The 25,185-nt window shown below is 40.6% G+C and overlaps 2 protein-coding genes and 1 long non-coding RNA gene across 9 annotated transcripts in view; 2 read left to right on the top strand and 1 right to left on the bottom strand.

The window, feature by feature from the left end:
- Positions 1 to 25,185, top strand: part of LOC145452821 (microfibril-associated glycoprotein 4-like) — a 37,746-nt gene that overhangs the window by 10,741 nt on the left and 1,820 nt on the right. Inside the window, exons 5-7 of the mRNA XM_080330964.1 lie at positions 746 to 891; positions 953 to 1,049; positions 7,633 to 7,729. Coding sequence (XP_080187090.1) covers positions 746 to 891; positions 953 to 1,049; positions 7,633 to 7,729 — 340 coding nt within the window. The remainder of the gene's footprint in view (positions 1 to 745; positions 892 to 952; positions 1,050 to 7,632; positions 7,730 to 25,185) is intronic.
- On the top strand, positions 11,395 to 18,644 carry LOC145452812 (uncharacterized). Its single transcript, XM_080330954.1, has 2 exons — positions 11,395 to 16,219; positions 16,271 to 18,644. Exon 1 carries the CDS (start codon positions 11,396 to 11,398, stop codon positions 15,272 to 15,274), a length of 3,879 nt encoding a protein of 1,292 aa, XP_080187080.1. The 5' UTR covers position 11,395; the 3' UTR covers positions 15,275 to 16,219; positions 16,271 to 18,644.
- LOC145452836 (uncharacterized) lies at positions 14,427 to 24,761 on the bottom strand. Of its 7 annotated transcripts, XR_013919543.1 has the most exons (9): positions 24,460 to 24,761; positions 24,075 to 24,142; positions 22,471 to 22,564; positions 22,201 to 22,281; positions 21,279 to 21,444; positions 20,347 to 20,397; positions 17,731 to 17,860; positions 15,295 to 15,401; positions 14,427 to 14,445 (listed from the first exon to the last, which is right to left on the bottom strand). It is a non-coding gene; the product is annotated as an uncharacterized LOC145452836 (long non-coding RNA). The 7 variants fall into 7 exon arrangements; XR_013919537.1 differs by lacking the exons at positions 14,427 to 14,445; positions 15,295 to 15,401 and adding an exon at positions 18,425 to 18,496 and having other exon boundaries at positions 24,460 to 24,595; XR_013919539.1 differs by lacking the exons at positions 14,427 to 14,445; positions 22,201 to 22,281 and having other exon boundaries at positions 15,263 to 15,401; positions 24,460 to 24,578.

Below are 25,185 nucleotides of genomic sequence, written 5' to 3'. Positions count from 1 at the left end.
GCGAAGCGCTATGCCAATTCTGGATATTATGTGACTTTTATGAAAATTAAATATTGGTACTACGTAAAAGCAGTCCCGAAATTCCTCCGGCTATCTTTCTTATTGGGGGATTAAACTACTTCTACTTGACAAACTGAAAATAGCGAAAAGTAAGTAAGTAGTTCACAAAATATTACAAAGTAGAAGTAGAAGTAGCGAAAAAAATCTACTTGAGTAAGTACCAGAAGTAGAGGAAAACTACATGAGTACTTCGAAAAAGTAGCAGTACTTCGTTAATGACCATTGACCACCTCTGTTTAAATGTTACTGCAACGACAAAATGGTCGAGAAATGGCGCAGGATCTAGCGCAGTGGTTCTTATCCAGGCACTAAGTCTACTGATCGCATGTATTAACTGAAATTGCCTTTACAGAACAGTAAAACCTTATTAAATATTTAGGTATCGTAAAATGAATTACTCGCAGTACAGAATTCGATTTATTGTAACGAACAAGGCATTCATGTTGGTTTATTTGTTCATTCAAAATCTTATAAACTGACTCTAATGGTAAGCGACAGTTAGTAAATGTTCAGTTCAAATAAGCTGAGTTCAGTTTTATTGATAACTTCGCCAGAATTAACATAAAAATGTGGTAGGCGGGTCTTGATATCTAATGACATGACATTATGACTCTGATTAATCAAATGACGAATACAAAAATCGTTTGTCGAGTGACGAGTATGAAACAAATTCTATCATTTCTAGATCTTCGAACTAGAAGTTGTGATGGCGTTAAATTGGAATCAGCAGTAGCCCGTAATGACTCTGGAGGTGTCTTCAATTTGTTCATACCCACAATTGGAGTCAGGGGCGTATTCTGTGACGTAACCGACGAAGGTGGAAACTGGACAGTGAGTTGAGTGAGCGAGTTTTGTAGAAAATAATTGAGATTTATTTTGATTTTCATGAAAGGTTTTTCAGAGAAGAATGAACGGATATGTTGATTTCTTCAGAAATTGGGACGATTACGTGAAAGGATTCGGCGATTTGCAGGGAGATCATTGGTTGGGTGCGACTTGATATATAGAACTTTTGCGGCCGGTACTAAGAGCACGATCAATGTTTTTGTGATTTTTATTACGACTCCTAATTCGAACGAATGTAAAGCCAATTATCGGCACGTGATTCCTTATGCGTCACATGGTACAGTATCACAAATATTGTTACGGAAGAACACGTCATCTAGTACAGTGCTTCTCAACCTTTTTCTGTTCGCGACCCACTTTTCTTTCAAATTTCATTGCGCGACCCACCAGACCCTCTTTCGAGACTAACGTTTAAACCACTGCTCCTAGGCGCCCGTTTTCATGTTTTCAGTGCGTTACTGAGTTATCTGGTCGCGCCTAGCGTGAATATTGTCCGTAATTCATGATGGCATTCGGTCAATGATATTGGCAATTTCATATACTACTATGAATTTTTGGAGACAGCCATTTAGGCGCCTATATAGTCAATGAAAAATTGGGCCGGAGGTTCCGATCCTTATCGGCAGAGGTTATCTCACTGTCGATCTTTTTGGCAGCACATTTCGCGGAGTCGCATGTTGGCCTAAACTTCATATGTCTTGGTATATCGTGGCGCGGCAATGGCCGACACCGAAATGCCTATTTCTATAAATTACGCGTAGGCTACTATTTTATTAGGAAGATGGGTACCCCTATTAAACCCAATACATCGAACGATGTCACGATGTCAAATCGGGCGCGGCTCGAAGAAAATTTGAAAGAAGTTCAATAACTCTGCAAACAAATCTCCATAATTTATGTTGATTCATGAGATGCGCCAATTGGGGTGGGGGTTGCAGTGCGGCAGTTAAGGTCCTGAATGTAACAGATGATTACAAGCTTATCTAGGCTCCTCGCCATCCGATCTGCTTAAGCGGTGTTATGAAACAGTCTGAAATTGGACTGTGCTCAAAGTCAGCAGATGCACAATCCTAATAAAGAAAATCGGCCTTGTGTAAATGACCATTATAGTAGAAAAACATCCCGAATACCACAAACAATAACAGACGAGAAAGCTAGTGTCCAATCAGCAATTCGTCTGCTACGTCGAACACAAAGGGGATATGAGGAGCTTTCGATGCGGCAATTGTTTGCTGATTATAACGACAAATCGGGCTGCATTGTTGCATTTTTCAATTTTCTCAACGACCTTGGAGGAAAGAATGAATTTCAATCTCACGCATACACACTAACACACTGTGGGATTTCACGCTCCAATCAATGTGACTGTGACGAAAATTTGGCTCACAAATTATTGTGAGCACGGCAACGTGGCTTGTGGCGCTTGGGAGCAAAACAATTTAATTTGGAGGATTAGAATGTGAAAATTGAGTACGAAAATGCAACATTTGAAACGTCTTCGCGACCCACTTGTGACTTACCGGTTGAGACGCACTGAATTCTAGTAGAAAAGTTACGATTGTAACCTGATCAGTGAGAGCATTTATGCAACCAGAAAAAGTCTGTAATGATAGAAATATAGTCGTATAGTCGTTAAAGTTCTAGTCAAGTACGAGTCGAAGTAGTGCTTTTCGAAGCAGCGCAAAACTGCTTAAAGTAGTAGTGGAATTGGCTACCTTCGAGTCAACTTGAGTTAGTAAAGAGTTCTAAAAACCAGTCATATCTACCCTCTGAGGGACCATCAAAAATTGGATAGAATACTGAGAAGGCATACATTTTCAACAGCATAAGATTAATACCGCATCATGCGATGCAAGTGATAGTTTAGCTATAAATCAGTTCTTTCAACCAAAGATTCATGGAGTGCATAATCGCTACGCTCTGGACTACAGCCTCGAAAACAAACTAGTGCCCCAACCCATCGCATCCTTCGTAAGTGTCATAATCGATTGCTAGGTAGTAGTGTCAATTAGGGCTGTAGGTCGGTAAATTTTACCACCGACTCCGACTCCGATTCCGACTCCAGACATTTTCAATTCACCGACTCCGACTATTTTACTAAAAGAACTCCGACTCAGAATCCACTTCCGACTCCAACAATATTACCAATTTACTTCGAAAATTATATGCCACAGTGACGGTTAAATGACTATATCATTTAACCATTAAACATTAGGGTGGAGTGAAAAATGAAAATTTTTGAATTTCAAAAAAGGGTCTTGATATGTGGTGCCAAATAGTAAATAAATAAATTCTATCATAATTTTGGGTTCGTACACCCTCTAGTGGTCGTGCAATTTCACCGAACGAGCCAAAAACAGCTAATTTCGCCATATCTTGATCATCACTTACACTAGAAAGTCAGTTTTGGGCTTAAAAGATGCAGAAGCAACATGTTTCTATCTCACTTCCATAGAACTTACTCTTAAAAATGAACAGAAAAAAAGTTACAAGCAAATTTCTGATTTTATAGGTAAAATTAAGCACTGAAGCAGTGGGTAGGATGTCAAAAGTGTGTAGTGATTGATCTTACGACTGAGCAACATACCCTATCAATTAGAACCACTTTTAAAAACTTGCTCAAACAAATTAAACCCCCTCCAAGCATAAATAGGGCTCGGGCATTGAATAGAGACTGCTAAAACTGTATTTAAAACAGCGTCTATTGGTAGTGCAGCGTCACGATATCGGATAACAACGGCCCTCATGAGATTTCTTACCAAAATAATGTCGTAGGGTGTGTATCACATGCATGTATCACAAAGCTCCAGAATGAAAGCACAAAAATTGAAAATACAGATTCAAAACACAAACATCAATTCTATACTGAAAACAGAAAATTTTTGTAGCAGTATCATATGAGTATCAGTGTGCACAAACATTAAAATCATGTTTTGTATTGAAAGATTTCATCTGCTTTCAAGACTTCAGTTTTTGTCTGATGAGTCTATCACTACATTTAAATCCCGAAACATGGGTAGATGCTTCAGTAACCACATTTTACTGTCTTTCCACTGCATGGTTGTGGCAAGGATGACTGAGTCTTAATGGTGATGATCTTAGGTTTTCCACCTCGACACCTGACAAGGTTTGGTGTGGTTGTTCTGCGCATAGCTGTAATCTTGTTAACTGTAAATCTTCGGACGTTTCCCTCCTCTTCACCAAAGCATTCCCAGCAAAATACTTTCTGGATGTTCAAAATGAACATTTCTTTGTAGCAAAGATGGTGCAAGGGAGTGAATTCGGGTATCAGTCAGCTTTGTGACACAGGAAACTATATTGTGGAAATTTTTAGCACCATCTACAATGGAATTATGCATTTTTATTTCAAAACCTGACCGAAAATAGACCTCCATGCAGAAATGAGCAAGACAATTCAGATTTCTCGATGAACGACTCTGTCCCACATAGTACTTTGAAATTTGAGATGCGAGAGTCAACCATTGAATGAAGGACGGGCCCAGCCTCTAAATATTGCAGATCTGGTTCTAATTGACGACTTTGAAGGAGGATAGATAAATGAAACCAAACCCTAAAGCAGCAACATTGACACCAGCATCAGATTCTTCCAAATTCCAGTTATCAACATCAAGGCTTAATCTTTCCACCAAATTGTCAACTTAGACCTCAAAAATATTGAACAGCCGCCTGCATCGCAATCAAGACCTTGCTTGTCTGATCACGAGTTGGGAAACCTATGATCATCACCTTTAAGGCTCAGTTATCCTTGCCACAACAAGGCACTGGAAAGACATGTGACAGCGGTGACATAAGAATCTGCTCAATGTTTCAGTATTTAAACGTAGCGATGGCCTCATCAGACAAAAACTGAAGTCTTGAAAGCAGATGTAATCTTTCAATACTAAACATGACTTTATTGTTTGTGCACACTTTATTGTTCGTTTTATTCACAACATTGGCGCTTATCGCCTATATGGTTATTTGCGCCCGGGACATTAATTGCATTAACACAAGTTCTTCTGCGTTCTTGCTTCGTTTTTCTGGTCTTTAGCTGCCATCTTTCCAGAGTTCGGCTCTCTCTTCTTCTGGGCTTTTCAAGGCGATGTGTTTACAGCGGGATCAGCGATGAGGAGCCCAGATAAACCTCCGACACATTGAAACATGGCAGAGCCGAGACTCGAACCAGCAACCATTGGTGTCGTGACTGTAGTGTTTAACGAACTGCGCCACTCCCTTCCCCACTGATACTCATGTGATACTGCTACAGAAATTCTCTGTTTCCAGTATAGAATTGATGTTTGTGTTTCGAATGTGCATTTTCAATTATTGCGCTTTCTTTCAGGAGGTTCGTGACAAATATGATACAAACCCTACGACAGGATTTTGGTAAGAAATCTCATGAGGGCCGTTGTTATAAACTTACCGATATCGCAATGGCGCACTACCAATAGACGCTGTTTTAAATACAGTTTTAGCAGTCTCTATTCGATGCCCGAGCCCTATTTATGCTTGGAGACGGTTTGATATGTTTGAGAAAGTTTTGAAAAGTAGTTCTAATTGATACGGTATATTGCTCATTCCCAAGATCAATCGCTACACGCTTTTGACATCCTACCCACTGCTTCAGTGCTTAATTTTACCTATAAAATCAGAAATTTGCTTATAACTTTTTTTCTGTCCATTTTTAAGAGTGAGTTCTGTGGAAGTGAGATAGAAACATGTTGCTTCTGCATCTTTTAAGCCCAAAACTGACTTTCTAGTGTAAGTGATGATCAAGATATGGCGAAATTAGCTGTTTTTGGCTCGTTCGGTGAAATTGCACGACCACTAGAGGGTGTACGAACTCAAAATTATGATAGAATTTATTTGTTTACTACTTGGCACCACATATCAAGACCCTTTTTTGAAATTCAAAAATTTTCATTTTTCACTCCACCCTATTAAACATATGCAAACATCTGATTCACGACAACATGCAAAATTGTTTCACTGTGGCACAGCTCGAATTATTCACTATGCAATTAACATGAAAGAATGCCTTTCTAAATATCCTTTCTTTATACATATTTTATAAGTTTTTATAACATGGACTCTCTAATATCCTAATATGTATGAATCATTCAAACATCACAAATATACAGGGTTGCCATACCGTCCTTATATATAAAATTTGACCTTATTTTGGAGGGCCAGGTCTTAGAAAACTCAACTATCTCAACAACAACTCAACTATACTATGATATCGAGAAAATTTGACATTATGTGCAAATTACAATTCAGTTGCATAGAGGAAAAAAATCGCAATGTGCATTTTCGCGATCCAGTCGCCTACATCGTCTGGTTTTGTAAAAAAGTAATGTTGATGTAAATATAACCAAACGCAGAACAAATGATTAAGAACGACTGCATGTCCTAGACCTTGAATAGGCTACTTGAGTAAGTACATGAAGACTGGAAATATGCTATTTCACTACTTCCTAAATTTCGTTTCTGATCAATGTTTATTAGTAGTGAGAGTGAGTGTGCTTGCTTGTAATCAGTATAGTGTGTAATGAGAAAATTAGTAAGTTACATCTTTGTATTAGTTGCTGATTTATACACAAGAGCTATACTTCGATTGTTTTATCTACATTTGAATTATACAGGATTGGATGTATGTCAGGTTTGAATGATTCATACGTATTAGGATATTAGAGAGTCGCCATGTAATAAAAACTTATAAAATATGTATAAAGAAAGGATATTTAGAAAGGCATTCTTTCATGTTAATTGCATAGTGAATAATTCGAGTTGTGCCACAATGAAACAATTTTAAATGTCATCGTTAATCATATGTTTGCATGCGTTTAATGCTTGTATGATGGTCGTTTAAACGTCACATTGGCATATAATTTTCGAAGTAAATTGGTAATACTTTTGGGTCGGAGTTGGAATCGGAGTCGGAGTTCTCTGAAGAAAATAGTCGGAGTCGGTACGTTTAAAGACTCAGGAGTCGGAGTCGGAATCGGAGTCGGTATATTGAAAATGTGTGGAGTCCAAGTCGGAGTTGGAGTTGGTGGTAAAATTTATCGGTGATTGGTGGTACATAATATTCCTATTTTAGTTATTGTTAGTAATATAAAGAAAAACTTTGAAAGCAATTGTTTTCAAAAGGAAGATGGAGTCGGATTCGGAGTCAGGGTCATTTTCATAAACTCCGACTCCGACTCCATTCAGTATTTTTTCCACGACTCCGACTCCGGGCACTATAGTGTTCACGACTGCGACTACGACCCCAAGGCGTGCTAAAAAGACTCCGACTCCATCAAGCGAAAATTAGCGAAATTCCGACTCCGAGTCCACAGCCCCGGTGTCAATGTCAAGAAACTCTGGTAATTCGAGAAAAGAATAAGTCGTCTCTAAAATAATGTCCATGGAATATCCCAGTATCTCTTATTGGAAAGACCTAACACTGGTAATTGACAAACGGTAAATAGAGAAGGTAAGCACGTAAGTCAAGGAACATGACGAAATAAAAGTAGCGGTAAATTAGACTTACATGGAGGAGTGCTGCAAGTAGAGAAAAAAATGACTTTAGTACGTCGTACAAGTATATTATTATTACTGAAATACTTCGTAAAACTAAAAGTAGTTCGTTATTTCTGACTACCTCTGACGTATATCGAAGTATCAATATAAATTATTGCTCATGTTGTGTTGTGCTTATTCGTAATCTAATTATTGCAGGCCTGGAAGCATTGCATCAATTGACGAAGGGAGGAAATATGGAGTTGAAAATCAACATGATATCGAAAGAAGGAACTTATTATTTTGTTAGATACAGGTGAATTTGAATTAATATTGTTTCGTCATAAAGTTATAATTATTCATCCACATTTCATTGTATTTCCAATTCCTCATTCAACGGTTTTCATCCCGCGATCACTTTGAATTGACCTTTGACCTCGTAATTCTGGTTCAAGCGAGTGAAGATTATTGAGAACAATACGCATCGTATTTTGAACGGATCCGGATAGTAGTGAAGGTTGAATCGATATACGCAGGCCAATCCCAGAAGGCCACGTCGCCTTAATTGCCACGCCTACATTGCCACATCATCCGCCCATTGCTGCACCTATAGCACACCTATTGCCACATCATCCGTCCATTGCCACATCACCTGTCACATTCATCTGTGTCACATCATCAAGCGTCGCGCCTATATAACGCCCATCGCTGCACCATCCTGATTATGCGCAATGAGCTGTTTTTTGAGAATATGAATTCTCGCGTAATACACTAAACGTTGAACTAAATTTCATAACGTCATCACAGAGGAATCAGTCAGCTATCTTGCTCTAGGTTCTAGGTTCGATCCCTGTAGTCACCGCATTTCATACGATTCAGCGCTTTTCGTATCTTCTAACACTTTACTCAGTCTCATAGAAATAGCATTGTATAGTGTACGATTTTATTTCGAAAAAAGAGCATATCAATGATATCGTTGATCGGTATTGCGTCGATTCGCGCGCTGAAATCCTCCGGATCGGTTAAAGTTTCGAGGTACACCGCTTTGCTGCCATCCGACGCTGCGATCCGAGTTCTTGCGTTCGATCTGACCGTTTTGTTTGATGTAGCGATCACTGGCTTGTAGTATATACGATACGAGCGGAAGGTCGGGATTAGGAACAACTACGCTGGGCGAATAGATGACGAATTCGTCAGCCGGATTCAGAGGTTGATAATGCTCGATCCCATCGCGAGTATACGTAACGACCAGACCTCCTTCATGCTTCAGAGTGGCTCGGTATTTCTGAATGGTCCCGTTTGTGGAATGTACAAAGAGTTGATCCGAGGTCAATTCTGCTCCATTCGAAGCTTCGATACGTAATTTTGTGATGTCATTAAAAAGATACAAGTCTTTTCTATAGGGCCCCTGGGCCAGAATAGTATCTCCACGGATTGCTAGACTCATTCTTTGAAAAGAAATATCAAACATAAGTACAACAGTCATCACGCAATTCCACCTCGCCATCAAATTTAGTCGAGCCTCTTCTTATATTAGGTGTCGCATAACAGACATTACGAATATATTGCAACCCCTTGCGCTTTATGAGAAAAGGACACGTAGGATAAAACTTTGCATGCTCGAGCCAGGGGTCATCGCACGGCAACCAATTTTGAAACAGCCCGCCACACGAGAAACACTTTAAATGATCCTTATAGCCCAAATAGAACAATCCGCAGTCTGCGAGCTCGGTTCCAGAGGTATTGATATTATCCGGCCACCGCATAAATGTGCTTAGTCTACGAGCATAGCGTACCATGTTATAGAAAACGGGATCATTCAACGGGGAGACAGTTACATCTCTATGCTTCGCATAGCATTCATAAATCTTTTCTCCTCTGTTATTTATCATAGCTTGGTACTGTTCAATGGGACCCGTCCGAGTTTCATCTTCGCTTATATCTATGCTACTTGTGGTACCGATGCAAGCGCAGTTTAATGCAGCATAATTTGTAGGATCCACACTACGCTTAGGTAGCGAATCGCTTTGATCAATGTTCGACATTGCTATCCAAATTGATATACTCTCATGATCAGTATGCTTTATATAGATATTGAGCTATGCACCATCGAAAAATGTGCTTGGTACCGATCGAATGATAGACCCCGAGGTCATATCACGGAAATTAGAACGTCGACTGCTCACAGAAAAAGACGCGTACCTCATATCCGTTCCTGGTACGTATTATCATTAATTAGAATGCTAGTAAGAATGCCACGAGTACAATCACGCGCTCTCCGCGTGCAAAGCGCATGTAGTTCACTATATAAGAGAGGCTCGAATACGAACTAAACTATACTGCAAAAAGGATGTCGACAATGGAGAAAGCAAGCGACGTAGTTAGCGAATCAACAAATATGATTCCTGATAATCAAGCAGATACATTACCGATTGGTGATTTCGATTCCGATGTCAATGCAGAATTGATCGAAGTTACGATTGCAGCTGAAAAGAGTAAAGAGGCGGAAGCTAGTGATGATGACGTAACAATTATTGATGAGGTAGTGGCGCAATCTGATGAGGCTCCCTTAGCTGACGTGATGACTCCAATCAATATCGGTATACCACGACCGGTGATGGGACCAAGTGAACCTAAATCTAAGCGCAGACTCGACTTCGATAAGAGCATACTACCAGTTGGTGCTCAATTTACGCCTCCACAGAGTACTGATAACTCGACAGCTGTGACGAGTGCTCAAAGCCCACCTCACTCACCGATCATCGCCCCATGGAGAGTTTATTCGTCCCCTTTTCGCAATAAGCGACGTCGTATCGCTAATAACGTATTGGACGAGGAAAAGTTTGATGGTCTGATTTATAATTTGGATTATCCTCTACTTACGATTGATGATGGTGTATTATTTTTCCGTTCTCTTGAGCAGAATATCGAGGAGGTGTTGTTCGTTGATCGAAAACGGAGCCCTAATTTTCTCCGTGCTGTGTTCATTATCACTCTAATGGAGGGTCATATGCATAAGAAATATTTTGCGCCTCACTTCTTTATAGAAGGCAAAAATCAGACCGGAAAAGAAGTGTTGATCGATTTGTTGTTCTCTGACGATATCGCCAACTTCCTAGATCCTTTTCATCCGAATCTAGAGGCGTTCAAATTTCACAATACCGAGAAATCTATTTCAGTGATGCGCAATTGCGGGTCTCTATTTTTCGATAACAAGATGTTGCAGGAAGCCATTATGTACATTCATCGCAGTCCTTTGCAGTCTGCTTACGGACAAGTAAAGCCGTCGTCGTTTTGGCTCGTATCTGAAATTCAGAATGGTAGTGATGTTATGTTACGCAATTTGGGAGGGATGTTTCAATCTAGCACAGTGATTATTCGCTTCGGTAATCAGTGTTATCCTTGCTACTTGCCTGAGATGAATAAGCATGCTCGCCGTAAAATTATACATGATATATTTGGTCGTACATTCATACCGTCAGATTCCGAATTTGAGAGTGATCCCTCTTATGTTGAAAACGATGTGCATGCACGTGAATTTTATGCCAAATTCGATGAGCTCAAACGACAGTACAATGACTGGTATATTTGATTTGTTTTCTCAGATTAATATGGAACCTTTTAATTGTGGTAAAGATCTAAATATGTTGTTACAACAATACGGTTCGGGAGACACAAGACGTACGCGAGATGCTACGACTGCTACCTTTGAAGGTTTTATTGATGACGATATCAAGAGAGTTGCCACTTGGCGAAAAATGGTCTCACTGGAAGGATATGGGGAATGGCAAAAAGATTTTCTCGTTATAGCAAAAAATGTGCTTAAAGATATCGATAAATTTGCTCCCAATGCCGATGAACTGCGTAACTTGGAAAATATCAAATTTCTATTTCTTTATGAAGCGTTCAAGTGTAAATTGCGACTGAAATACGGAATAAATTTATGAATGTGTATATTTTTGCAGAATATAGTTAAAACTATATGGCTCGTCGAAGACGCTACGAGGAAGATGCTAGCATTATCATCGATGAATCGCTCGGTTTTGATAACGACGCAACAGAGGTTTTGCAATCGCACTCCAACTCGATTATCGATTCCGAATGGATTAATAGCAGGAGGGTTGCAAGAGGTGCGAGAGAGGTGATCAATGTACGTCTGATGGGGAGAGGTATGAATGATATTCATGCGCGCATGTCATCGATATACCCGAGAAGATTGCGACAATTCAAAGTGAACTATGCTTATGGTTTCTTGCTGTATAATCGAGAGACAGAAAGGCATAGCTATTTTCATCCACAATCAACCCATGCTGTTTTGGATCTACCTACACCTATACTTTCACGGGAGGATTTTGATCGTTTCATCAATGAAATCGATTTATCAGCTGCTTACGAGCAAGCGAGACAAGCCAGACCAGACACTAAGTTTTATTGCGTTGCTATATTACATATTCAATTTTTCTTGTATGAAATGCCCCGAGTTTTATTGGGCTGCCCTAGTGCATCGATATCGAGCGAGGCAACAAAATGTCGTCATATTATGACGTTTATTCGACATCAAGACGGAACACAACTGAACGATTCGCTATGCCTCTTCCGTTGCTTATCCCATTTCATCAAGAAAAAACGAGACGAGAAGCACGTCGCACAATTGGCCTCTCAATTCCGTGAACGATACCGTATCCCTATAGATGATGGTGTACCGCTCGATGAATTAAGCAAAGTCGAGGAATGTTTTCACGTAAAGATTCTTGTTTATGAAAAACGTGATCATCAAGCATTTTTATTGCGACAGTCTGAAGCGGATGGGTCAGTGGTTCATATACACATGGAAAGTGGTCATTCTTGCCTGATCACAAATATCGAACTTTATTCCCAGACATTCTTCTGTGAATCGTGTAAAGTTTTCTTTTCAAGCAAAAGCAATTTGACGCGTCACTTAAAACGCGAATGCACAACGTCCCAGACACGGAAATATGCTAGTGGCGTATATCGTCCTAAACCCACCGTATTCGAGCAATTGGAATCCGAAGGCATTTTCGTCGAGGAACAAAAGAGATTCTTCCCATACCGTATGTGTTTTGACTTTGAATCCATGCTCGTGAAGGATGAGCTCAGAGCTAATTCTGCAAAAGTAGAATACGTTAATCGGCACGTCCCCGTCTCGGTTTCCTTATCAAATAACGTAACGAATGAAACGAAAACTTTCATATCCGAGGGTTGTCCGCAGACGTTAATCGATGAAATGATCGGGGAAATTTATCGCGTACAGGAACTCGCCTCAGCCGAAATGCGAGAATCTTTCGCCAATGAAATAATCGAACTTGAGAATTTGATTGAAGAACGAAAATTGATCGATCCTACTAATAGAAGATCCTATTTGGATTACATCTCGCTTCGACTCCATACGTGGCTCGATCAGATACCCATAATCGGTTTCAATTCTTCGCGTTATGATCTGAATTTATGCAAAAAATATCTAATCAAATCCTTGCACAAGGAAAGCGGATTCTTCGTTTTGAAAAGGAACAGTGCCTATTTGACAATCGCAACGCACAGATTAAAATTTCTGGACATTTCGCTATTCCTGAGTCCGGGTTATAGTTTGGACGCTTACATGAAGCTATACGGGGATGGGGTAAACGCAAAATTTTATTTCCCCTACGAATATCTTGATAGCATCGAGCGCCTCGACGAAACGTCGCTACCGAGCCATGAATCGTTTTACAACGCGTTCCGCAATTCGAATATAACGGAAGAGCAATACGCAGAATGCGTCGCTGTATGGGAACGCGAGGGTATGACCACATTCCGTGATTTTCTCCGATATTACAACGAAGGTGACGTGATCGGCTTCTTAACCGCGCTGAATAACAATTTCGAATTTTACAAAACGCTTGGCATCGATATGTTCAAGGGTAACGTGAGCCTTCCGAATATAGCGAGTAGACTGATGTTTCGTGATTGCTATGATATCACTCTTCTGAATAAGGCCAATGCTGACCTTCACGAAACGATTCTGAACAACTTGGTAGGAGGTTTGTCACAGATTACGTCACGGTACGCTATGGCGGGTGAAACGAAAATACGCAGTCTTCGCTACGGTGACAGTGCTAAAACCGTCAAGAAAGTAGTAGGATATGACGCAAATGCCTTGTATTTGGGATGCATAAATCAAAATATGCCGACGGGTTACCCTATAAGGTGGATTTATGATGAGGAAAAGCAAAAATTCCATAAACAGCGCGTTTGGCCTACTCATGCGGAGCTCGAATGGTTGGAATACGAAAGTCACGTTCGTGACATCAAAATTCAGCACGCGTGGAACGGTAGTCAAGTGAGAATCGGAAATAAACGCCTATTTGTCGACGGGAACGCCGGTAAACTCATCTTTCAGTACGATGGGTGCTATTACCACGCTTGTAGGAGCTGCTTCCCTGATAAAGAGAACACCGAGAGGCGTGAACTCACCAAACAAAACACGGAATATTTGGAAAAATTGGGATATACCGTTATCCGAATGAAGGAGTGCGTTTGGACGAATATGAAACGAGACCCTGAAATTGCGCAATTTGTCTCAAAGTTCGAGCGTAAAGTCACGAAATCTTATTATCTCACCGAGACGCAGTTGCTCAAGCGCACGCTCGATGGGTCATTTTTCGGTGCAATCGAGTGTGACATTCATTGTCCCGACCATTTAAAATCGAAATTCGAAGAGTTACCTCCTTTTTTCAAACATATGGAAGTAAACGAGTGCGATATCGGTGAACATATGCGTGAATACGCCAAGGAAAACAATATTAAGTTTCCAAAAAAATTTCTGGGCTCTAGTTATTTCACGAAAAAACAGTTGTTTAATACGGATTTGCTTCAATGGTACTTGAAAAGCGGCATGATCGTGACTCGCGTATTCCAAGCTGTCGAATATGAACCAAAAAAAGTTTTCACACCCTTCGTTGAGCGGGTATCCTCTGAGCGTCGCAAAGGCGATGTCCTCCCCAAAGATCCGGCCCGTGAAATGGAGGCGTTGACCTGGAAGACGATTGGAAATAGTGCTTTCGGCCGTACTATTCAAAACCCTAATAAATATAGGGAACACGAATACGTTACGTTGGAAGAATTACCGTCGCGTGTTGAAAAAAAATTTTTTGTCGATGCTGTTGAAATTGATAAGAGCGATGAAGGCTTGCTCGAAGTAGCTACGCGTCCGCTAAACATTTGTCACGAAAACCCAATCATTGTGGGCTTCTTTATATTCTGCTGTGCCAAGCTGAGAATGCTCCAGTTCCTATATGACTGCCTACATGTGTATTTGGACGATAGCGATTGGGCTTTTTGCGAAACAGATACTGATTCGGCGTACATAAGCTTAAGCTCCGATACGATCTATTCTCTCATCAAGCCTTCCATGAAAAAACAATTTTTTGAAAATCACGACAAATGGTTCGTGGCTCGCGCATGTGCAGAGCATAAATGTGATTTTGAACGAGATCCCGTCGGTTTTAAAACTGATAAAGCTTGCTGCATTGAGGTTCGCAATTACTCGAAACGTATACCGGGTTTATTCAAAGAAGAGTGGATCGGAGACGGGTTTATAGGGCTCAATTCCAAGACCTATTATTGCAAAGGCGACACCGATAAGTACAGCTCGAAAGGGCTTCAAAAAACGGCCAACAAAACTTTCAAAGATTTCAAAGGCATTCTTCAAAATAGATCGATCACGGGTGGCGTCAATAGTGGTTTTCGTTGCTATGGGGGCGATATGTTTACGTATAAGCAATATCGAAGTGCTTTGAGTTATGGTTATTATAAAAGGATTGTGCTTGATGATGGAATTCATACATTGCCTTTATCTCTGTAATAAATGGATCGAATACGTACATTGCATGCTCCGTTTCGGATGATCGTGGCTGGTCCGAGCAGTAGCGGGAAGAGTTATTTTACTTATGAGTTGGTGAAGAACGCAGAGAAGATGATTAGACCGGCTCCTGAAAAAATTGTATGGTTGTATAATAATTATCAGGCGTTGTACGATAAAATGAAAGGGGTAGAATTTTCGCAAGGGCTCTCCGAGCTCAAAAAGTTACAGAAAGGAAATAGGCACGTTCTCTTGGTGATCGACGACATGATGACGGAAGCGAAAGAGGCTAGAGATCTATTCACTCGATACAGCCACCACGCAAAGATTAGTGTCGTGTTCATATGTCAGAACCTCTTCTATAGGGGTCAAGGCTTTCGGGATATGACCTTGAGCGCGAGCTATATCGTGATATTTAAAAATCCCCGTGATGCGAGCCAAATCAGTTTTCTTTCACGTCAAATGTTCCCGGATAAAGCCGGATTCCTTACGGAGGCTTATAAAAAGGCAACTCGAAAACCGTTCTCGTACATACTGGTTGACGTGACGCAAGAGACAGACGAAAATTATCGTCTTCGCAGCAAAATATTCCCACATCAAAAGTTGACGGTATATCAAGAATAAATACAGCTCGCGCTACGGATTTTAGGGCATTCAACATGTCGAAGAGGGGAAGTAACATATCTCGAAAACGATTGAGCGACTATCACGTTAAATTAAAACTTTTGAAAAACGCTAAAGGGAAACAACGAAAAGAACTTTTATCGAACAATCAATTTTTAAGTTGCGTCTGCCAGTGCGTTCATAACTTGGCTTCGGGGACAGTACGTATCTCCCCATCGAGAAAGTTGAGGCTTGGAAAACACAAATCCGATATCAGACAATTGTTGGCGCAAAAAACTCGCAGAGGTCAACGGAGGGTGCTACAAAAGGGTGGATTCCTCTCAGGTATAAAAATTATGATAAAATAGAAACTTTTTTCTAATCAGTCTGTTTTAGCTATATTAGGCGCTGCAATCCCCGTCATCGGGAGTCTGTTGGGTAAACTTTTCGGGAAGAATGCGTGAACTACAATTCCCCGCATTTCGAAGCAAGGACGAATGGGAAAAGAAATTTGATAAACATATATCGAAAATTAAAAGCTCTCCATTAAATGCTTCCGAGAAACTAGCTCTGTATAGGCATGGTATTGCTCAACTGAGAAACTTGAGAAAAGACGTAGACGCAGCGACCGCCCGCCTTCCCGCCGCACACACGGGGCTCGCGAGCCCCGTAGCGAAAGAAAAGCGCCCGCAAAAGAAACGCCCGCGCCGGATTCCACAACCTTCGTTTCCCTGGCTTTATAAGAGACAGCGTAAGCCTAATCCCCGTATATACGGGAAAGAATGGGAGACGTAGACTATTTTGATCCGAAACAGCCCAAATCGTATAGGGGCGCTTATTTGCAAAAGGAAAAAGAATGGCTTAAAGGACAAGATACTTATACTTTTCATTTTCCGTTACGTAAGAAATTTAGGCGTGAACGCGTAGTGGTCTCCGGTATCAATGCCCAGTTTCAGAGCGATTTGATGGATCTGCAATCTATTTCAAAGTACAATAGCGGTTTTCGTTTTGTGGTGGTCGTGATTGATATTTTTAGCAAATACCTTTGGATGATAGCGATTAAAAATAAAACTGCTTCAAGTATGATTTCTGCTTTCAAACGTGTGTTTCGTGAACGCGTACCGTTAGTTTTACAAACCGATCAAGGTAGCGAATATACCAATCGCGCTTTCCAGAACTATCTAAAGGAGAACAAAGTTAGATATTTCTATACGAGGAGCGAATTAAAATCCTCTGTCGTCGAAAGAGTGATTCGTACTATGAAGGCGATTATGTATCGATTTTTCACAAAAAATAACACGAGGAATTACGTGAGCGCTCTCGACGACTTTACTTACTCCTACAACAGGACGTATCATCGTAGCATTGCCATGGCCCCAAACCAAGTGAATTCGTCTAATCAGGAATCGGTTTGGAGAAGACTTTACGGATTTCAAGAAGCTAAACAACCCGACCTCGCTGTAGGAGTACCCGTCCGTATATCGAAAATTCGAAATCTTTTTGAGAAAAGCAGCCTACCCAACTGGCAACGGGAAATTTTCTATATCGCAGACGCCCAAAAGGGGGATCCCCCGATGTATCGCTTACGTGATTACGGCGGTGAAGTCATTCAGGGTAGATTTTATAGAGAGGAGCTCCAACGCGTAAAAGAACCGCAAACTTGGCGTGTCGAGAAGATTATAAGAAGGCGTAAACGCGCGGGACGAGAACAGTATTTAGTACGCTGGTTGGGATATGGAAGTGGATTCGACAGCTGGGTCGATAAGAAGGATATCGTCTAGTCGGAACCTTTATCAGTTTTTGGCGCAACTAGTAATCATACTGGTCATCGTATCGTTCTCTCTCTATAATCTTACCATTTCGAATGGGAACAAAGAGCTTTGGATATCTCTCCTCTCCTCTTGCGTTGGTTATATGCTTCCGAATCCCAAGCTCAAAATATGAGCTACGTCACGCTATTTTCGAACGCTTCCATGGATAAATTTCCTGATAATACAACAGCGAGTTATTGCGTTGAATTGGACGTCCCGAAAAACGTGGAAGATACAGAAGTTTCTCTGGCTGAGATCTCCTTCCCTACGGATTATCAAAAACAGTATAGGATCACGAAGAATAGGTATGGGATCAGATCGCAAAAGAGAGCAAGAAAATTTCATTTTAAATTGGGAGAATACGACTCGTTATATGACATGTATAGATCGTTGGAAAGAGACAATCCTGATGTAAAAGTAACATGTTTCCCAGAAAATCATAGTATGTCTATCTCTATACCTCATAACGAGGTAACCGACAAATTGCGACCAGAGACGGACATAGGGCATAGTAGCTTGCTACGCCGTGGAGAATTGTACGGTGCTCTTATGCGTAAGGAAACGAAGGAGGAGTTATTGGTGTTTCATTTCCCGAATGCTAATTGTACATTGTGGAATTATTTTTTCACTGAGGGTATCATTCATTTGAACTTTCGCATGCGACATGATCCGACTATCGATTTCGTTTATGTTCATTGTAATATCATTGAGCCACAAGAAGATAGCGGTAGGCTCTTACCGTTGTTACGCGTCGTACAGGTGAACAATCGTAAATCATTTTCGAAATATTACACGAAGCCTTTTTATTTCCCTGTTAATATAAATAGGCTAGAACGCGTCGAAATATCGCTACTTGATGAGAAGGGACAGAAAATACCCTTTCGAAGTTCTCCTTCGAGTGTTGTATTGCATTTTCGTAGACGGGGAGTTGCATTATGAAATATATTCATATTACGTCACACGAGTCTGATTTTACTATCGATCTCGCGAAACCGATAGATTCTGGTGAATGGGAGATAGGGCTTGCCGAGTTGTCTTTTAAAAATAATTTTCAGCCTACGCTCGAGCCTTACGACGGCTTATTATGGTACGTGAATGATGCGGAAGGCGATAATAATTTTTATTATTTCCCGGCTGGTGATTATCATGATAAAATTAGTTTGATGAAGCGTATCAATCACGATCAGAAAAAAGCACGATTTATTTGGGTAGATGGTTCTGGTCCGGTCTTGATAGCGGGGCCTTACAAGAGTTCCAGCGGTCCGAGACTTTTCATGGATAATAGAAACCCCGTTCTCAGAGGAGGCGCTCGTTCGGAGGTAGAGCTAGATGCTGGATTACATAGACGAAGAACAATTCACTTTCAAGGGGAAACTGAGCCCGTGACCAACGTTTTAGTTTATACGGATGTCATCACACCTCAAATTGTAGGTGATACGAGTGCGCCTCTACTACGCAATATCCGCGTTACGACGGGGATAGATGAATATCAGCATATGCTATTCAAAAAAATATATTTCTTTCCTCTGAATACGGAGCGAGTAAGCCAGATACGCGTTATGCTTCGTGATGATAAAGGTGAAGCTATAAAGTTCGGGAACGCACCTCTTCATCTCACACTTGCTTTGAGGCATCATGAGGAGTCATTATTGTTGTGATCGGGAGGCGTTCAGAAACTATTATCAGCAACAGAGCGGTGGCGATATCAATTTTTTTCGGGGTAAAGTGCAGAGAGGTCATGGACTTGGAAACTTATTTCGTTCGTTCGGAAGAAGCGTTATGCCTCTAATTTCGAAAGGTGCAAAATCACTCGGGAAGCGTCTACTACATACCGGAGCGCAAGTAGCCTCTGATGTTCTTAATGGAGAGAATGTTGGGGATAGTCTTAAAATACGCGGCAAAGAAGCCGCTGGGAACGCTCTCGATTCTTTACTGAGAAAAAGAAAAATGCCAAGACGGGGTCGTAAGATCACGAAAAAGAGACGTCGCAAAGATATTTTCGATTAAATATATATTACACCACGATAAGCATCATTTGTTACTTGAGACTTGATAGATGGCGGAGTTAATTCATGTACAGTCCCCAGAGGGGGTACATCCCTCATTGGACTTATTTCACATTCCCGCGACACAGACTAGCGTTGAAAAGAAAAGAATCATCAAGATAGCACCGATTTCGAACAACTCTAGTGTGATAACATACCGCTTCGAGGGCTCAGAAGACTTTATCGATTTGAGCGAGAGCTATTTCTTATTTCATTTACAATTAAAGAAAGATGGCGAAGCAATTGGCGCAGATGATGATGTTGGTGTTGTAAATAATATCTTGGATTCCTTGATTTCTCAACTACAGATTAAAGTCGCTAACGAAACTTTGAAACAAGATATAAAAGTACAGTGTTATTCGTCCTATCTGCACAATTTATTCACTCCGCTTGACGTGCAAAACAGCACACTGAGAGCTTCAGGATGGAGAAAAGATACTTTAGGAGAAATGGATACGATTGGTGGAACTAGCGCCTCGGCTAACAAAGGATATTACAACAGGAGTAAAGCCTATAAGGGGAATAACGTGGTGGAAATACGTGCGAAAATCCATCACGGACTATGTCTGCAAGACCGCTACATCCTACATGACGTGCCTCTCGAGTTTGAGCTTACCTTGAATCCGAAAAGCTTTTTCATGATGGGAGATGCTACCGGCCAATTCACCTTAACAAAAAAGGAATTACAGTTATGTACCGTACGAGTCAGCGACGATGTGAAGACAGCGATGATGGTGAATGCTCAGGCGAAATATCCGTATATCGACATGAGGTTAATCACCCGAACATTTGGGGCTGCTACGACGCAGATAGATATCGGGAATCTATATAGCGGGACTCTACCTTCTCGCCTAATCATCGGAATGGTAGCTACGAAAGCCTTTCAAGGAGATGTTACGAAAAATCCTTATAATTTCATACACAATAATATGCAACGACTCGAACTGAAACTGAACGGATTTCTGATTCCGGAGGGAGGTTATGAGCTAGATTTCGATAAGGGTCATTACACGGAGCTTTACCATAACCTGATTGAAGGTACGGGCGCAATGGAGAAAAATACAGGACTCCTAACACCTGAAGAGTTCGCTAGTGGTTTCTGTCTACTGGTTTATAATTTGCGCCCCGATGATTTGGATGATTGCTTTGACTTACAAAAGAGCGGTACCTTAAGTTTACGAATCACATTTCCTGCTGGCGGGCTAACAGCGGAAACTACTTTGCTCTGCTTCATGGAATTTCAAAAGCTATTGCAAATCAGTAGCAGTCGTAAAGTGACCGTGCTATGAACGGAGATGAAATAGACCACATCTTGTGGTGCTGCGAGTCAACAAAACATATTTTCCTTGGCACATTTCCTATCGATCGACTGCCGAGGCGACCCCCTCCTCCTTATGCTATCGTGATCAATTATGACGAGGCTCGAAAAATCGGAAGTCACTGGATATGCATTTACGCGGATGAGGATGAGACACATTTTCATGATAGCTTTGGCTTAATGCCGTTGAAATACGAGATTGCGTGCTTTATAGAACCAGAAAATTATACCTGCTCCATAAAGCGTCTGCAGCACAAGCGTTCCAGAGCGTGCGGTCATCATTGTCTAAGCTTCATCGTCCATAAGGCGCGCGGATGGAGTACGGAACGTTATTTAAATTCCTTTGGGGAAGATCACCGCAAGAATGATTCGATCGTACGACGCTTCGTCAAGGAGCTGAAGCAAGAAAATGAAATTGTGTAAATGTATATGTGAATAAAATCAATAGTTTCAAAGTTTGCTTGGTACGTTTGAGGGCGATATTCGCTACGTTCATTATAGTAATCATCTCAAAGTAGTATACTCTAAATCAGCAGTAGCGACTTGCTTTCGATTAGTCGATAGTGTCTACATATTATCATCATCTAGCAAGAGCCAGGAATTTGTATTGAGCGACTTCCCTCCTACAGCAAACGCAACTTACATTACGGTGTTACTGAACATCGAGTAATAAGCGGGACTAGGCAGCCTACCCTTAATACGAATTTGCATTTTGCTGGCACAATCTATGCTATAGTTGAGCGACCTCAGCACACTTCTTTGATATAGCTGCACAACGATCTAGACTTCGGCGTCTGGTACAGATGTGATGTTATAGCTTCAACTCATAGCGTTTTAGGGGATAAATTATAGCATAGATATAGGTTATAGATTTATTCACTATCGGAAAAGCATCAGTGCAGTAGCTATTTAAATCACGCATCTAAAAGCAGCAGCTTATGGACTAGTGGCTTCATATTATCATCATCTAGCAGGAGCCAGGAATTTGTATTGAGTGACTTAGCTCCTATAGCCCCAGCAAACGCAGCTTACATTAATACGACGTTACTGAACATCGAGTAATAAGCGGCACTAGACAGCCTACACTTAATACGAATCTGCATTTTGCGGGTACAATCTATGCTATAGTTGAGAGACTTGAAATGATACGACCTTGGCATACTTCTTCCATATACATGTAGCTTCGCAACGAAGTAAGCTTGAACGCCAGCGTCAGGTACAGATGTCAGTGATCTGAAATGTTATAGCTTCAACCCGCTGTGGCATAGCGTTTGAGGAGATAAATTATAGCATAGACATAGGTTTAGCTATCGGAAAAGCATCAGTGCACTAGCTATTAAAATCACATATCTAAAAGCAGCAGCTTATAGACTTGTAAAATCGGCATAATGCAAATCTATACGGAAATGTAGCCTAACTCACCTCCATCATCAGGTGAAGCGCATAGCGCGATAGTTGTGACAGAAATGTGAAATTTTCCGAGCGTAAATTGCGTATGCAATGTCGGCGTTTTGATCTGAAATGAAATGAGCGAATTTAAATATAGGCGATAAATAATATATATACTGTTGCTCTAGCTAATTAATTAATTCATAATATTGTAAGCACACTGCGCGAAACGAGTAATAAGTGGGACTAGGGAACTTGCATGTACATACGAATTTATCCGAATTCGGTTATATCCTCGCTTAACATTATAGCCGTGTACAGAACTCATTATTACGTTATTAGCTATTTAAAATGATGCGATATAGGCGAAATCTCGGTGTAATTCAATCTGTGCGTATTATCCATGTATGCTCCAATGCGTTTTGCGGCTTTAGTAGAGGTATTGGATCTAATATATTCTATAAAACATCTACGTTGCTATCCGTAGTGGCATAGCGTTTAGGAGATAAATTATAGCATAGACATAGGTTATAGATTTATTCACTATCGGAAAAGCATCAGTGCATTAGCTATTAAAATCACATATCTAAAAGCAGCAGCTTATGGACTAGTGGCTTCATATTATCATCATCTAGCAGGAGCCAGGAATTTGTATTGAGTGACTTCGTTCCTATAGCCCCGGCAAACGCAGCTTACATTAATACGGCGTTACTGAACATCGAGTAATAAGCGGTGCTAGCCAGGCTACACTTAATACGAATTTATATTTTGTGGGCACAATCTATGCTATAGTTGAGCGAGTTGAAATGATACGACCTCGGTACACTTCTTCGATATAGATATAGCTGCGCAAAGATGTAGCCTTGAACGCTAGCGTCTGGAACAGATGTGATGTCAGTGATCTGAAATGTTATAGCTTCAACCCGCAGTGGCATAGCGTTTTAAAATGGGAGATAAATTATAGCATAGACATAGGTTTAGCTATAGATTTAATTCACTATCGGAAAAGCATCAGTGCACTAGCTATTAAAATCACATATCTAAAAGCAGCTTATGGACTTGTAAAATCGGCATAATGCAAATCTATACGGAAATGTAACCTAACTCACCTGCATCATCAGGTGAAGTGCATAGCGCGATAGTTGTGACAGAAATGTCGGCGTTTTGATCTGAAATGAAATGAGCGAATTTAAATATAGGCGATAAATAATATATATACTGTTGCTCTAGCTAATTAATTAATTCATAATATTGTAAGCACACTGCCCGAAACGAGTAATAAGTGGGACTAGGGAACTTGCATGTACATACGAATTTATCCGAATTCGGTCATATCCTCGCTTAACATTATAGTCGTGCACAGAACTCATTATTACGTTATTAGCTATTTAAAATGATGCGATATAGGCGAAATCTCGGTGTAATTCAATCTGTGCGTATTATCCATGTATGCTCCAATGCGTTTTGCGGCTTTAGTATAGGTATTGGATCTAATATATTCTATAAAACATCTACGTTGCTATATATATATATATATATATATATATATCTTAATCCGAAGTGCATTGCTGCATCGAAAAATTATAGCTATACGCGGTACACTGTCGATTTTTCAATATAGACAAGAAATAGCCCACCTTTAGTGTTGCGTAATCTGGTTTGTCATTATATGCTTGTTCCGGGCTTGCGGCGCTAGTCTTCTTGGCTGCATGAAATAGGATGTTTTAGCTTCAAACTCGACGCATTAGCATGCCTAAATTGTAACCACAGCGAGATTCGAGTAATAAGCGAGGCTAGATAGTCTACCCTTAACAGAGAACTCGCATATGCATTCGAATTTGTGCGACTTCGGCTATATTGTCAGCTAACATTATAGGCGCGCACAGAGCTCATTATTACGTTAGCTATTGGAGAAATCTCAACGTAATTCAATCTGCCTGCACAATCCGCGTAAGCTAATGCTGCATCGAGAAATTATAGCTAAATTTAGTTTAAATTGACACAAAAATACATTGATCTTACCTTGCCTGCCTCGCTGCGCACATGACAATACTTGTAACAGAACTGTGAAGTTTTCAGAATGCGAATTGCTTTACGTTGGAACATTGATCTTACCTCGTCTGCGATGGCTGCATCCCTGCACACATGGCAATACTTTTAACAGAAGTGTGAAGTTTTCAGAATGCGAATTGCTTTACGTCGGAAGTAAACATTCTAATTCGTATCGCCAGCGCGACGTTTTCTTGGAAACGCAACTATATATTTAGAATGTTCTAATTCCCATTATCGATGTGGGCCGACTTCTTGGAATCGTAACTATATATTAGAATGTTCTAATTCATATTGTCGATGTGACCCGACTTCTTGGAATCGTAAGCAACTATATTCGTACCACATTTACACACGCCAATTTCTTGGAATAGTATTCAGCAATATGCGCGGCGCATGAACTTTGCGTGATCGTAGGCCTTTATGCTTGCGATATCAGTATTATTAAGTTGCATTTGCAGAATTCCCCAAAATCATTGACTAATTAATGAATCTAATTCATATTGTCGATGTGACCCGGCTTCTTGGAATCGTAAGCAACTATATTCGTAGCACATTTACACGCGTCAATTTCTTGGAATAGTATTCAGCAATATGCGCGGCGCATGAGCTTTGCGTGATCGTAGGCCTTTATGCTTGCGATATCAGTATTATTAAGTTGCATTTGCAGAATTCCCCGAAATCATTGACTAATTAATG

This window comes from Botryllus schlosseri, chromosome 12, assembly GCF_051294905.1.
Source record: "Botryllus schlosseri isolate E-star chromosome 12, Bs_hap1, whole genome shotgun sequence".
In the NCBI taxonomy this organism is placed as follows: Eukaryota; Metazoa; Chordata; class Ascidiacea; order Stolidobranchia; family Styelidae; genus Botryllus; species Botryllus schlosseri.
This window is presented reverse-complemented; position numbering and strand designations above follow the sequence as displayed.

What these genes read in the sequence shown, in the direction of transcription:
- LOC145452812 (XM_080330954.1), top strand. Translation starts at nt 11,396, where the DNA reads ATGGCTCGTCGAAGACGCTACGAGGAAGATGCTAGCATTATCATCGAT.